General features: G+C 36.8%; 1 protein-coding gene across 2 annotated transcripts; it reads right to left on the bottom strand.

The window, feature by feature from the left end:
• Positions 1–2612: 2612 nt before the first annotated feature.
• LOC146485091 (uncharacterized) lies at positions 2613–11148 on the bottom strand. 2 transcript variants are annotated; one of them, XM_085104039.1, is made up of 2 exons: positions 10486–11148; positions 2613–6234 (listed from the first exon to the last, which is right to left on the bottom strand). In XM_085104039.1, exon 2 carries the CDS (start codon positions 6177–6179, stop codon positions 3249–3251), a length of 2931 nt encoding a protein of 976 aa, XP_084960165.1. In that variant the 5' UTR covers positions 6180–6234; positions 10486–11148; the 3' UTR covers positions 2613–3248. The 2 variants fall into 2 exon arrangements, with proteins under 2 accessions (XP_084960165.1, XP_084960166.1); XM_085104040.1 differs by lacking the exon at positions 10486–11148 and adding an exon at positions 8577–8712.
• Positions 11149–13623: the final 2475 nt, after the last annotated feature.

Raw genomic sequence — 13623 nt, forward strand, 5'->3', positions numbered from 1 at the left:
TAAAGGTGATTGTTGGTATAAATACTCTGCTATTCATAGTTGACTAAGACGTTCTCTCTTAAGAGCGACTCTCCCTGAGAATCTCATATTCTATTTTTATTTTAACTGAAGTAGATTTCGCTGATGTCTTTCATCAACTTCTCTTGTCAAGGAGGTACAAATATCAAATTTAATCTTCTTAAATTTTGTCATTTTAACTTTTCGAACCACGGGCTGCGCTCGAAACCCACTGGCGAGATCGTAAATTTTGCAAGAATTGTAGCTGTTAGTTTTGGAGAATACAGATCATTCAAAACCTCCTAAGGTTTGGTTCCCATGCCGACATAACGATCATTACTATAATCATAAGAGCCGTAGTTGTCGCTTATGTCGTACTGGGAAAGCCGAAAAACATTATCACAAAGACGCTTTATATGATCGACATAACCATAATCATAAGAAAATGAGATCTCGCACATTTTTCTATGATTATGAATGTTCTGTCGCTACTGGGAACAAAGCCAAATTTGCTAGTTATAAACGATCACCCTTCACATTTGTCATGTGATGAATTGCAATCATAAACTTTATTGATGTCATAAATCTGTGGGCAAAAGCTTATCTACTTTAAGCTCATTTATCCCAAGTTCAGAGGAATAAATTGCCAAAGTGGATCGTACTCATAGGCTCTTCTACATATCAGTGGAAAGTTCCATCCACCATCTGTGAAAATCTGTTAAAATATTTGGCTGCAATCCAGTTTCTGTTCCACACATAATACGTCAAAGTTGTGACATTCGAATAATACGGCCATGTTTCCATCGAAAATGCCATCAACGAATGTTAGCAACAAAGCAAGAAATGAGATAACTATCGCTTAAAATTTATCTATGTCGAAAAATGATTAAACATTTCTTACTTATTGATCATTATTATAAAAAAAAAAAACTGGAAGAGCTGTCATGTAGGGAGTTATTTTAAGTCCACCACGTTAAAACGAATTCACTGCCCTGTAGTTTTTTTCTCCTTAGCCGATGACCAGTCCGTTTTTTGGCTCAAGCCACTTTAAATTTTCCGGCGGCTTTCCAAGTCTCCTACCGAGAGTACTCAGGTTTTTTTTGCCAGAGTTTAGTAGCCAGGAGAGACTCTGGGGTACTGGAATTTTATTGCCGCAGGATTTCTGCAGCAGAACAATGCAAGCCGTTACGGGGCAACCAATCAAAAAATGTTAATTTTTTCGAAGTCCCCATGTAGAATCTCTCCTGGCGCCCACCCGCTAACCAAAACAGCTGAGGACTCTGGGTATGAGATTGCGATTTTCCTGGCAGGATCAAACACTCTTTGATCAGTGTTTCCAGCTTTTTGACCACCAGACCTTTTCTGTTTCTGAACTTAAATGATTTTTTTTTTCGTTCGATACAGAACAAATGTCAGGTTATCGAAGAAGATTGGTTGTAAAAGGTGGCTCTAGTTCTAGCATATAACCTTTTTTATTTCAATCGGGAACAGAAACTCAATTCAATTGATTAATGTTGAAATGTGTAAGCCAATTTGCAAGTTGGAGGATAGAAAACGCCTGCTGGTCAGAAAAAACTGGAAGTACTGATCACTTCTTCACTTGGCGACAAATTTATAATGGCAGCTTGAGTCAATAAAAGAACTGATCAGCGGCTAGGCAAAATAAAAACATGGTTGACAATGAATTCGTTTCAGTGTGATGGACTTATCTCTCGTCGTAAGTTATCTTTCGTTTTCTCTCTTCTATCTGGATACCTGGTAAGGATACTGGGTACAATCCTTAGCAGACTGTACAAACCATCACTGACATGTAACAGCCACAACATAAGCCAAAAAATTCGAAGCGAATAGTTGATCTTATTATACAACTATAGGCCACTTCGAGGTTGAATAGGGGAATGGGTCGAGTTGCAAATTTTATCTGATTTGTAAATTGACACTTCCATATACAGTCATTTCAACTAACGTTGTCGATTCAAAGCATGAAGCTAAAAGACAAGACCAAAAGTTTACGTGGGATTTTTATAAATAAATTCATCAAAGTCAGTCATGCCTGGAGAAAACAATAGGTTGTAATTAGTAGTACAATGACCTGCACGTGCAGGGATGATTTTGATGAAATTATTCATTAAAAATAATCCCACAAAACATTGCGGTCTTGTCTTTTAGCTTGATTTTAATCCGACAACGTTAATTGAAATAGCTGTAAACGATAACGTTAAGATTAGCTATTTGACCAAGTATGGTGGTGTTAAGTTGAATAACAGCCAAGTTATGGACCTTGAACATGGTTCGAAATCTATACAAAAGTCTCTAATTTGGATACGGCGTCCCCCGAAAAACCATACAATTAAAATCTTATAAAGTTGCTCATTTTTGTTAACCCTGTAAAATCCTGTCAGATAGCCACCATTTTAAAGTAACTGAGTAGAAAATAACGATGTTTATCAATTTTGTTTAAGTATATCACAAAAATAAGAACATTTTGAGAGTTTAAAGACATTTGCATGGATTTTGAACCATGTTTTGAGTTCCATAACTTGATTACTATACAACTTAACATCACCAAACGTGGTCAAATGTATAATATTACAGTGCTCTTTTGGTAAGGTGCATAGTTGTCAATTTATTAATATGATAAAACTTCCATCTCAACCCAGTCCTCTGCTCAACACGGCATTCACAATAGCTATTGCATTAGGCTTATTGATAGGAACAGACAGGGGACCAAGATGTTCTCGTGCAACAAAAGCTTTTTCTCGCCATTTCTCAGTCATGAATAGGATTCGCGTAGTCCCGACGTCTAACCGACCTAGTGCACCATTAGCCAACAAAATTTTTTTCAGAAAACTTTACTTTAGACCCCCTCAAAAATAATTTGCTCATATGCCGATGAATATCAGTAAAATAGTTCCTAAAATTGCTCATTCATTACAAACGTTAACCGATTCCCAAAAAAAATGGTAAAATCCATTATTTTAATTTCTATAATAAGACTCTTTTGTCAGGCAGATTTTGAAGATATTGCGTTACAGTTTGCTCGTCCTGTAGCTAATATTCATGAAAAAATGACTTTTGTTTAAATTGACGAGGATAAAACTAACCAGCAAACATTTTTTAGGTACACAGGCACCAGTCTGAGCAAAAATTGATACAATTTGAAGCAAAAATCAGAAAAAAATAAAATTACAAAATGTTGCTTTCGTCCATTTCTACAAAGCCCAAGAACAGTTGAATTTCTTGAAATTTGCTTACTTCTGAACAAGTGAGAACGTATCCGAAGTATTAATATTCAATCCTTGGTCTTCTAATGTTTGGACAGAGTTATGATTTGCACTAACGCTTTCGATTGATTCTACATTTCTTGCTTCCATCGATTCTCTTGCCGGCTGCTGTGGCATTGCGTAAAACAACTTTTGCCAAAACCACTTGTCACTGTAACTCACATAGGTGTTAGTGCGCATGTACAGCTTTATTTCCTCATCCAACTCAGCCATGTTTACATCATCCAACAGAATAATTATGAGGTATTTCATGCGATCTTCTATCACTTTACGATGAGCAGCGCGAAACTCCAACAAACACCACTCGCTCCTGGCAAAGCTGGGAGAGAGCACCATCAGCATGCGCTTGCTTTCATCCACACTTTTCAGAATGTTTTCCACGATTGGTGCTCCAGCACGAAAATCGCGGTAGTGAAAGCATAGTTTATAAGGAGGATCGTGGTTCTCCAATCTTTGCTGTAACGTTTCCACGACCCATTGGTGATCATTTCCACTGTACGATATAAAAGCATCGTATATCTTGGTTGGATCGGAGTCATCTATGCGATCAAAAGGGTGCCAGTTAAAGTGGGTAAACATGAAGACCTTCATTTCTCCATGGTACTTGTACAGCAGGATCGCAACAATCATTATTAAGAAAAGCAGACCACCAAGAATAGCAGCCAAAATGTTTCCCGTAGGAAAGCTCCTCTCCTCAATATCAAAAAAAGTATCATTTTTAACAGGCAAACAAATGAACTCATCATCTGACAAAGTGATCATTGGGTGTCCAAGGGTGTGGCCTGAGGTACAAAGCACCTTCTCAACATTGTTTACTTGCCGCTCGTTTCTAAGTAGCCAGTGCTTCATCCATTTGGTTTGGCAGTCACATTTAAACAAATTTTGATCCAGAGCCAATGTTGTAAAATTCATAGTTTCAACTTCCCTTGGTAGACTTCTCAGTTTATTAGAATCAATCAGCAGAGTGTTGGTATGCTTTAGTTTTTTTAAAGTAGACAGTCGTAGTTTGTCAATTTTGTTGTTTGTCAACTGCAAAACAGTCACATTTATCAAATAAGGATATGGAGGAATGTCTTTGATCTCATTGTTTTTTAAGTTGAGTTCAATCCGACCTTGTGGGATTGACCTTGGTACTTCTGCAAGACTCTTTCCCTCACAATTGACAACAATAATTTCATCTGAACAACGTTTTCGACAAACGCATGCAGCAGGACAGTTTTGCAGCTCCTCTTTACGCATCCACTGATTTTCTCTAACCTCCAGAATCGATTTATTTTGTAGTTCATGTGGCCAACCACATTGCCAGGAATAAACCTGTAGTCGCATTTCTCGATTAAACCCGTAATACAGCTTAATTCGTTTTACGGAAACCGACATTACACAGTCACAAATAAGTGGATTTCCAGTCAACTTAATCTGAAACCTTGGGTAAAAATAAGAAAGTATTTGTACAAACAGCCAGGGAGATCCTAACGTCGTGATATTGTTGTTTTCCAAATTTAAACTTACATGGCCCAGAGGCGTGTTCAATAGAGGCGTTCTCCCTTTTATTGCTTTTGTAAGACCTTGAAGCCCTGTGATTCGGTTGAATGATAGATCGATTACCTCAATTTTACTGAGGCGAAATATCCAACTGGGAATGGCAGACAAATGGTTGTTTTTGAGGAGAACCTCTCGCAACGCAGACTGTCGTGGAAATGGGTTTTCGTCAGTTGATGCGATTTTATTGTTCGCTAGATGGAGGGACTCCAGTGTGTTAAGCGAGCTGAACAATCCCTTTGGGATATAATTAAGGTTGTTATCATTCAAGTCAATTTTTTTGACGTTTTTCAAGCCTTGAAATAATTGCGGCTTAAGAAATGACAGGTAATTTAAATCAAGGGAAATGTATCGCAAAGAGGTTAATCCGTGAAACAGAGTTTCGGGTAACGATACCAACTTGTTAGCAGAAAGGTCTAGCGTCTCTAGTCCCTCTAAGTTGCGGAAACATGATTTTCCAACTGCTTTTAATCCATTTCCTTTAAGTTCAAGATAGTGCATGAATCCGCGAAAAATATAAGACGATAAATCTTCGATGTGATTGTAATCCAGACTCAGTGCACGGGCATAAAGGTTTCTCTTGAAATTTAGGAGAGAACCAGGCAGAGAATCGAAATTAGGTGTGATCCATCTCAAGCCACGGAAAAGTTCAAGTGTGGAGTTATTCCATGGAAATTCTGGTGGCTCTTTTACGCTGGTTATACTCAAAGAAAGTTGTTGCAGATGGGGCATTGTAGTTTTCCAATATGACGGAATCGTCTTCATTGACATTCTTTCAAGTCTTAAAACCGCCATGTTCGGCCAGACAATGTTTGGGTTAGTAAACATATTTGGGATGATCCTTGTTTTAAGGTAAGCAATATCTTTAAAGTCGCTTGCAAAACCTTCATTATCTTGAAATGAATCCATAAGGCTACGTTTACTACCTGATAACTCTAATGACCACAAGTAGGTTGCCTTGGCCCAGACAGCAAGATTTTGCATCGAAATTCTGCAGTCAAACCCGATTCTCAATTCCAGCAAAAAGTGTTTGTTGACAGCATTGCCTTGATTGCTGAAACTCAGCAATGTTGGTAAGAAGCATCCAACGTAGACAGACAAATCAAAAAAGGTCTTGTTGTTATTAACTCCTGCCACATTGCTCGCGGCATTAAGAAGCTCGCTGATATCAAACGGTAATTCAGTCCTTTGACGACCATCCAGGTTACACGAAACTGATAACTGCGGAATAGCAGTTCCTTGTTTTGTTTCGAATCTGACAGTGTTTGGTCTTCTATAACAGTGTGGTTGACGTATCCCGCCTTGATGGGTTAAGGGCATTACTGAAAAGATTAATAGCACAAGGAAGGCTTCAGCCATCCTCTCAATAAATCCAGTAGCTGTTAAATTCCCAGTTGATTTGGTGTGCTACAGGCTGTGGATTCAAGCAAGATTAGTTTCGATTAATTGTTTGCATTTTTGGCCAACCTAATGATTCGACTGTTGGTATATGCCTTAAAATTGAGAGATTCTTTTACAAAATATGTAAACATTTGAGTCCTCTGTAAAACACTTTATAGTTTTTCCAATACGATTTTTAGAGTGAACAGCGTATTACTATGTTTTATAGAGATGGCTCTTGATTATTTTCGGTGAAAGGTCCTCAAGGCTCTTAAGGGCAAATTGGTGTGTCGGACAACGGGTTGTCGTGATTATGACCTTGTTAAGGCGTGAATCTAGGCACTACGAGTTATTTTTACATAAAAGAGCAGAATCCTTGAGTTCACTCAGAAACGTGGACACTCAACTGATAAAGGAATAAACCTTTGGTATTACTGAAATACAGCTTATTTAGCTCGTAAAAAAGTTACCTTGACATTTGCTTACTTTCAATACTAAAAATTGCTTTATTTTTCTTTAACGAATCAGAACACAAGTAGACAGACAAATTAACCATTGTAGCGCCAATAGTGGTCAGCATCTGATTATCACGTGACTATTTGCTCTAGGATAAGGTCACGAGAATAAATGAAAGGATCATCAAAGACAAAACGTCTTGAAGTTAAATAGAATTCTCCAATCGAATGCCATAAGAAACATTGGTAACAGGGAGGTGACCATGTGTGTTGATCACTGGAGCTTTTAAGATACGTTAGAGCCACTCAGGTTCTGGCGGTTTTACTAGTCTGTCACCCCAAGATAAAAACTAATTAAATGATGAAAATAATAATAATAATAATAATAATAATAATAATAATAATAATAATAATAATAATAATAATAATTATAATAATAATAAGAAGAAGAAGAAGAAGAAGAAGAAGAAGAAGAAGAAGAAGAAGAAGAAGAAGAAGAAGAAGAAGAAGTAATGGTAATAGGACTGAGTGGAGTACAATTCAGGGAGTAATCGGGCGAGTAATTTCAAATCGGCCGAGCGCGTAGCGTGAGGCCGATTTGAAATTACAAGCCTGATTACCCCTGAATTGTACGACACGAAGTCCTATTATCAATTTTAATTAACAAAATCTCAAAATCTCGCGAGAATCTCAGTCTTGGAATATTTATTAACGTAAGAAATAGATTCCAAAGTAAAAAAATGACTGGTTACAACTTTGGATGTGGAAGCCCGACCGCATGAAGATAATTTTTTAAAAAAGTATATTTTTAATTAAAATACATGTCCGTCAATATTTGAACAAAATGGGAGAATTTTTAAAAGTAATGGAATTGAAATTAGTAATGACACAATTATACCTGGTCACAATTTTTTCATTGATTTTAATTGGTTATCATGTGCCATGTAGTGAAATTTCATTGGCTAGTGGCATTTGCTGCTTGATTTTCATTGGTTCTTTAACTGTCCGATTTGACCTGTCCGATTACAAGCTTCTAGTAATGAGACAGGTCAAGTCGGACAGTTTTGGAGTTACATAGCAAAATTAAGCTATAAATATGGGCTGTTAAGAACCAATCATATTCAAGCATTTTGTTATTGACACAATTATAATCATAATAATAAATGATAATATTTTTTCGTTGTAAAAAAATATTTCTACAGGGATTATCCAGTTCAGCATATCTGGTTTTAATGGAGTCCTGTATCATTACGTTAATATAAATGATAAAGTAATACACATGTACATTATACACTACATTATACACTAAATAAGTACACTTGCATTATACACTAATTGATAGTCTGGCTTTTATGCAGCTGGAGAGGGCAGATACTTAATTAAATTAATAAAAGTCTCCTTAGATCCGCTAATATTTTCTTCTCGTACAATACATAAATTGTTGAATTCATATTAGAAGACGGAAAACTCGTCTCGAACGGAATTTCGTCTCAAAAAAACCCGACCAGTGTGAATTTAAAGGACGGTTAACCGTGTTAGTTTTCCGAGAAATGTGAAATTAAGCTTCGACGCCATGTTGGATTTTCTATCCCAGAAGCACTTAGAGGATCTCTCGGTCCAGAGGACACACAGAAATCCCGTCGCGATTTTCACGTCCAATAGGAATTTAGGACAGATTTTCGTCGCTGACGAGTTTCTCGTCCAACTTTTTCGTCGGTTTGGCCGGGAAAGTTAGACGGATAAATTGAGACAGGAAACTCGTCACTCACCGGATTCACATTTGACGAGTCTTCCGTCTAGTGATGAGTTTCCCGTCTCAGACGATTTTCCGTCTCTGACATGAATTCGGCTAATGTGCGTATTTTGTCCAATAAACACTCCGACTCGAAAAGACGAAGTTACTACATCACAAACAACTTACGTTCGGATAACAAAACTTGGTTGTATGAGCCTTTTGACCTGAACACCAGAATATTGCAAATAGAAGAGAATTCTTCTCATGTGGCGCTGGCGTCTATCTAAATGTACCCGAGAATTAAGTGTAAGACGAAAATAATTGCCAACGAGTCACCCTCACGAGGACGCATTATAAAGCCGATGCGCGAGTTAGTTTTGGTACAGGCAGAAAAAATCTCGAATAAAAATGTAAGCATAAAGTAATGTAAGAGTGACATCATCGGTGATTGTTTTCGGGCTAGCCAATGGCATCGCGGTATTTTTTATCTAAACCAATCACATCAGGAGTATCATGATCGGTGAGCGCTAGTACCCAGATTCTTCTTAAACACACGCGAACTTAAATTTTATAAACAATATGGCGGCCTAAGTGGCGAATTTAGTTGTCTTTGCTCTGTTCAAGAGATTTGGATAAGAATAGCAGTGTTTATACGTGTTACTGTATCAGGATGATGTATAAAAAAGTCAAAGATCTTTTTAAGCGCTAGGAAACTTTTCAGAAGTTTTCACGTTTAGGAGCAATCGAATTTTTCCTACGCGCCATCTTATTTTTCGATCCTGCGCGACTGTGTGGAAATGTTCCGCTCTAATGGCAGATTTGTTGCTCCGTTGGTGGACGGCGAAAGTTCCGACGGCTCTTTCAATCGAGGAGGTAAGAGAATTCAAATCTTAACTGTTTGTAGTGTGTTTTGTTTTCTGAGGAGGGAGAGATTTTCTTAAAGTAACCTTTAATCTTTTATCATGATAATATTCAAATTTATCCACTTTGCCTTGAGAATGGTGTCACGACGACACCGAAACGTCGGTTATTAACTTTAATTTTCGCTTGCTTATGTTTCAAGAAATCATTACTGATCAAAAACATTCAAATTGCAAGCTAATACGGACAATAGTAGGCCAGTGTCGTTATGTGACTTCATGTGGTCGGTAACATAATATGCACAATAAAGATATCATTCCAAACTGATACACTAGGGACCAAAACGAATCCTCAATTATAGGGAGTTACAAAATAAATTAGATTCCATCGTTTTCTAGTCAAATTGCGTGTTTTTTTGTTTTTTGTTGTTGTTGATGTTTAGGTTCTGTTTGACGGAGATGCACATTGGAGATGTTTGAATACAGGAGAAATATTTCAAGTCAATTGCAACTTAGCTTTGTGCCATTCTTCTATTTTCTTTTAAATACCGTACTTGTGGCTCATTAATTCAATAAATTGGATTGAAAAGCTCATTTTTATTGTAAAATTCTGTCATTCCTAGGTTGATAGTTATTCTTGTACACATTAAAGTTGTTTATTTTGGTTTTTGTATAAATTCAAACAGGTAATGCAAGGGCCGCAGATGTTTCAACTCTAATCTACCTCACAAGTTTAGTTCTTATAGACATTCTAAACAACAACGAATAGCATGAGAGTTTTGCAATGCTTTATTAAACAATGATTCAGTTTGAAAACTGTTTAATTTTGTAGTCTGGTTACTTCTTAATTTTCATTTGGCACGCAACTGTGACAGTTTTTACTCGTTGGCATTCTACCGGCAGGTATTACTAGTTTAGGGAGGACATTAATTCACAAACTACTTCAATGGATCTATTCTTTTCGAATTTTTAATTCACCTTCAGAATTAGGAGTTACTTATAAGTCTCCTAAAACTGCTGAAAACTTTAATTCTTAGAGAAACTACGAACTCAGGGAAATTATGAACCTCTTTTGAGACTCGACGCCAATCCCTTTTAGGGATTTAAAAATATTCATTGTCCTGACGTCAAATTAATAACTAGCGTTAGGACATTATTATATCATCTCGCTAAATTTCTTTAATCAGAGAAGCCGCTATGGTAAATAACAAGTCGTAACTCTAATATCCCCTTACCTTGTCCGTGTGAACTGATGTAACAAAGTTCACTGATCAAAATGCTGCAACTGTTGGAGGCACATTCGCTTTATAATTGTAAGCAACTTCCATTCTCACAGGCCTGCGTTATGATTGGTCACATGAAAAGGAAGCTCTCACAAAATTGTCAACAGGATGACAAAATTTGTTATCGCAGAATGTAAGGAAGAACTTTTCAAGTGTCCAAAATAGTGAGTGGATGTAAAGTCCACTGGAAATAAAGCCCAATATGTTCACACAAGCGGCGCTTGGATCACAACAACTCGGGCTCAGCGGAAGTTTTTGTTAAGACTGGATCGAACAAAACAGAAAGAACAAGGTCACAACGATATTCTGTCTAAAAATACGTTGAACTTTATGTCAAGAACTCAATTCAATGTAGATTATCTGGAGAAGACATTTTGGTGCCGTGCCGGTATCGAAGAACTTGTTACTAACTGTGACTTGTATGGACGAGTCCCCAAGGCAAGTCGAAACGCAAACAACGAGTAGAAATATACAGCGATATTACAAACCAAAGCATCTAATAATAGATTTGTTATCAATCTAAGCTGTCTTATGAGTAACATAGTAAACTTTACAAGAGAAAATAAAAATGATTGCTGGCACGACTGTAGCAAACAGGTTCAACGGTGTATGAAAAACTTTCAAAACTGTTTTTCACCGTGAAAACAACTAACCAGAGAAATATCTGAGGTATTCCACTGCTCGGTTTCTGCGTTTCTCGATCAGTACCAAGTGAAGTTTGATTACGAATATTGAAGTACTCAGATCGGTCGCTTGGGAAGTCGATTATGTTGCTCGCAATTTCCCAAAATAAAAGTTTGTTTTCTCCTATTTCTTCTGGCTTCCTTTAGATTTACCCCTTCTTTTTAAACTCTCAAACGACATTACACTCCTCATGACGCTTATACGATGACTGAGTATTCCTTATCTCGTAGCGATGATCCAAGATGATTTAATTCTCATTTGAAGCAATTTGGCTTATGCACTGAACTGAAAACGACCATCTTTCATTTGTTGTTTAATGTGAGTAACGCTACAAATGTTATAATTGTTCGTTGTTAACAGATCCGCTACGTGGGTGCAGAGCATATGAACATCAGGTCATGCATAAAAAAATCACCCTGGGACAAGGCAAATACTGTTTTTCCATCTTTTTCTCTCAAGTTTGAAACCAGGCTAACTTTCACATAATTTTAGCCTGGTCTTATGCATGACCTGGTCTTAGGTCTTTTCGGTATTTCGCTGCAAAGACATGGAATGCGGTGCCGGACTCGATTCGCGCCATGGCCGGCACAAGGGAATTTTTGGGAAGTATTCGTCATGCAGCATTTTAAAATTGTTATTATCGTGGTTGGCTTTTGAATTTTTAAATTTTAATTTGTACTCACACATGTATTGATACATGAATTATTGGATTTCCTGGATATTTTAGATTTTTAAATTTTTAGATTTTAGGTTGTTAGCTAATTTTTATCTTTCTTTTTGTTTTGTAATTTTATCTGTTTGTTTGTGGGCTTCCTGTAAAGTAGCTTTTAGCTAAGTGGAGTACCACGTAAAATAAAGTTCTTATCTTATCTTATCTTATCTTTAGCCGAATAGAGAAAAAAAGTCGCCAAAGTGCAAAGAAAAGCGAGAATTTGCTCGAGGAGTATGACTGAATGTCAGGAAGTCATTAAAAGCGTTTTGTATGAAATGTCGGATAATAAAATCCCTATGCAAGTAAACGGAATTTCATTAATTGCGGATAACGTAACATTTCGATACAATAGCAATCTTTTAAACAACTTAAGTTTTATTTCGGGGGAATAACCCTAACAGAAGGGGAAATTAAACAAAAAATGTCAAACTTGGCAGTCACATAAAACTTGAAGACCTTAATTGACTTTTACTTCAAAGGGACGAGCATTTTGGTCACGTGACCTGTAAATGATTATTGATTGTGAAAGATCTTCTAAGCCAAATGGGATATATAAAATGAAATAGAATTAAATCTCCTTTGGTGTCATGCGTTTACATGTCAAGAGCTTGAAATGAATTAGCCTTGTTTGCGTGTCCACATCAAATAACAGTCCTGTATAACAGTCCGGAAAAAGGTCACGTGACATAAGAAATGACTTAATAACTTCTAATAGGAATGACAGATACCACTATACCAGGCTAATTAATAATAAACTTTCATAGTGTAAAAGTATGACCCCGAAAAGGTCTGATTATAGTTTTTTATATATCCCGTTTTACTTTAAAGATTTTAGACGTTAATCAGCATTTAATGGCCACATTTTAAAGTAAGAATCGGTTAAAGTTATCAAGATCTATCTGACCGCCAGGTTTGACATTTCTTTGTTTAATCTACGAAATGTTATGATTGTTTTCTGATTTTATGCAAATTAGGCTTTTGGCCTGAGTTCCATGAAGTAGTCGGCTAACACGTTCTCTCTGAAATATGATTAAGGTAAACTATCCAACTGATTTTGTGGAACAAAAAGGGGGCGCACCCCCAGCCGACATTGAAAATAATTTATTCGAGCAAAACTGGTCCATATTTGGACACCAATGTCCACCCAAAATAATTACCCGTAATCCTTGTTAAGAGAAGAAAAAGCAACCCTCACTATCGAAAAAAGCCTATAAGAATTAATATAATTTTTTATCTATCCAACAACAAGAATATGCTCTTCTTTGTGTAATGAAACTAGTTTAACCTCTTTTATCCTTTGGTACGTGGATAAGGACGAGATCCAGTCTTGAAGGATCAAAACCATGGTAAGGTACCACAACTAAAAATCTCAGATAGGCTTTTGACAGAGCCAAATCTAAGACCTTTTTACTTTTTCTTTTCGAGAAACATTGTCGACAAGAAAGGAACTTGACTGACCATAGATTTCATTGTTTCTTACGTTGAGTTCAATCAGACCTTGTGACATTGAGGTTGGTACTTATGCGAGACTCTTTCCCTCACAATTGACCGCAATAATTTCATCTGAACAACGCTTTAGACAAACGCATTCAGCAGGACAGTTTTCCTCCTTATACATCCACTGCTTTTCTCTGACCTTCAGAGTCGATTTATTTTGTAGTTTATGTGGCCAACCATATTGCGAGGAAAAAACC

The sequence above is a fragment of the Pavona decussata genome, unplaced genomic scaffold (assembly GCF_977016875.1).
Source record: "Pavona decussata unplaced genomic scaffold, jaPavDecu1.1 SCAFFOLD_28, whole genome shotgun sequence".
Taxonomy (NCBI): domain Eukaryota; kingdom Metazoa; phylum Cnidaria; class Anthozoa; order Scleractinia; family Agariciidae; genus Pavona; species Pavona decussata.

Coding starts and splice junctions, on each gene's coding strand:
- LOC146485091 (XM_085104039.1), bottom strand. CDS start 6,179: ATGGCTGAAGCCTTCCTTGTGCTATTAATCTTTTCAGTAATGCCCTTA.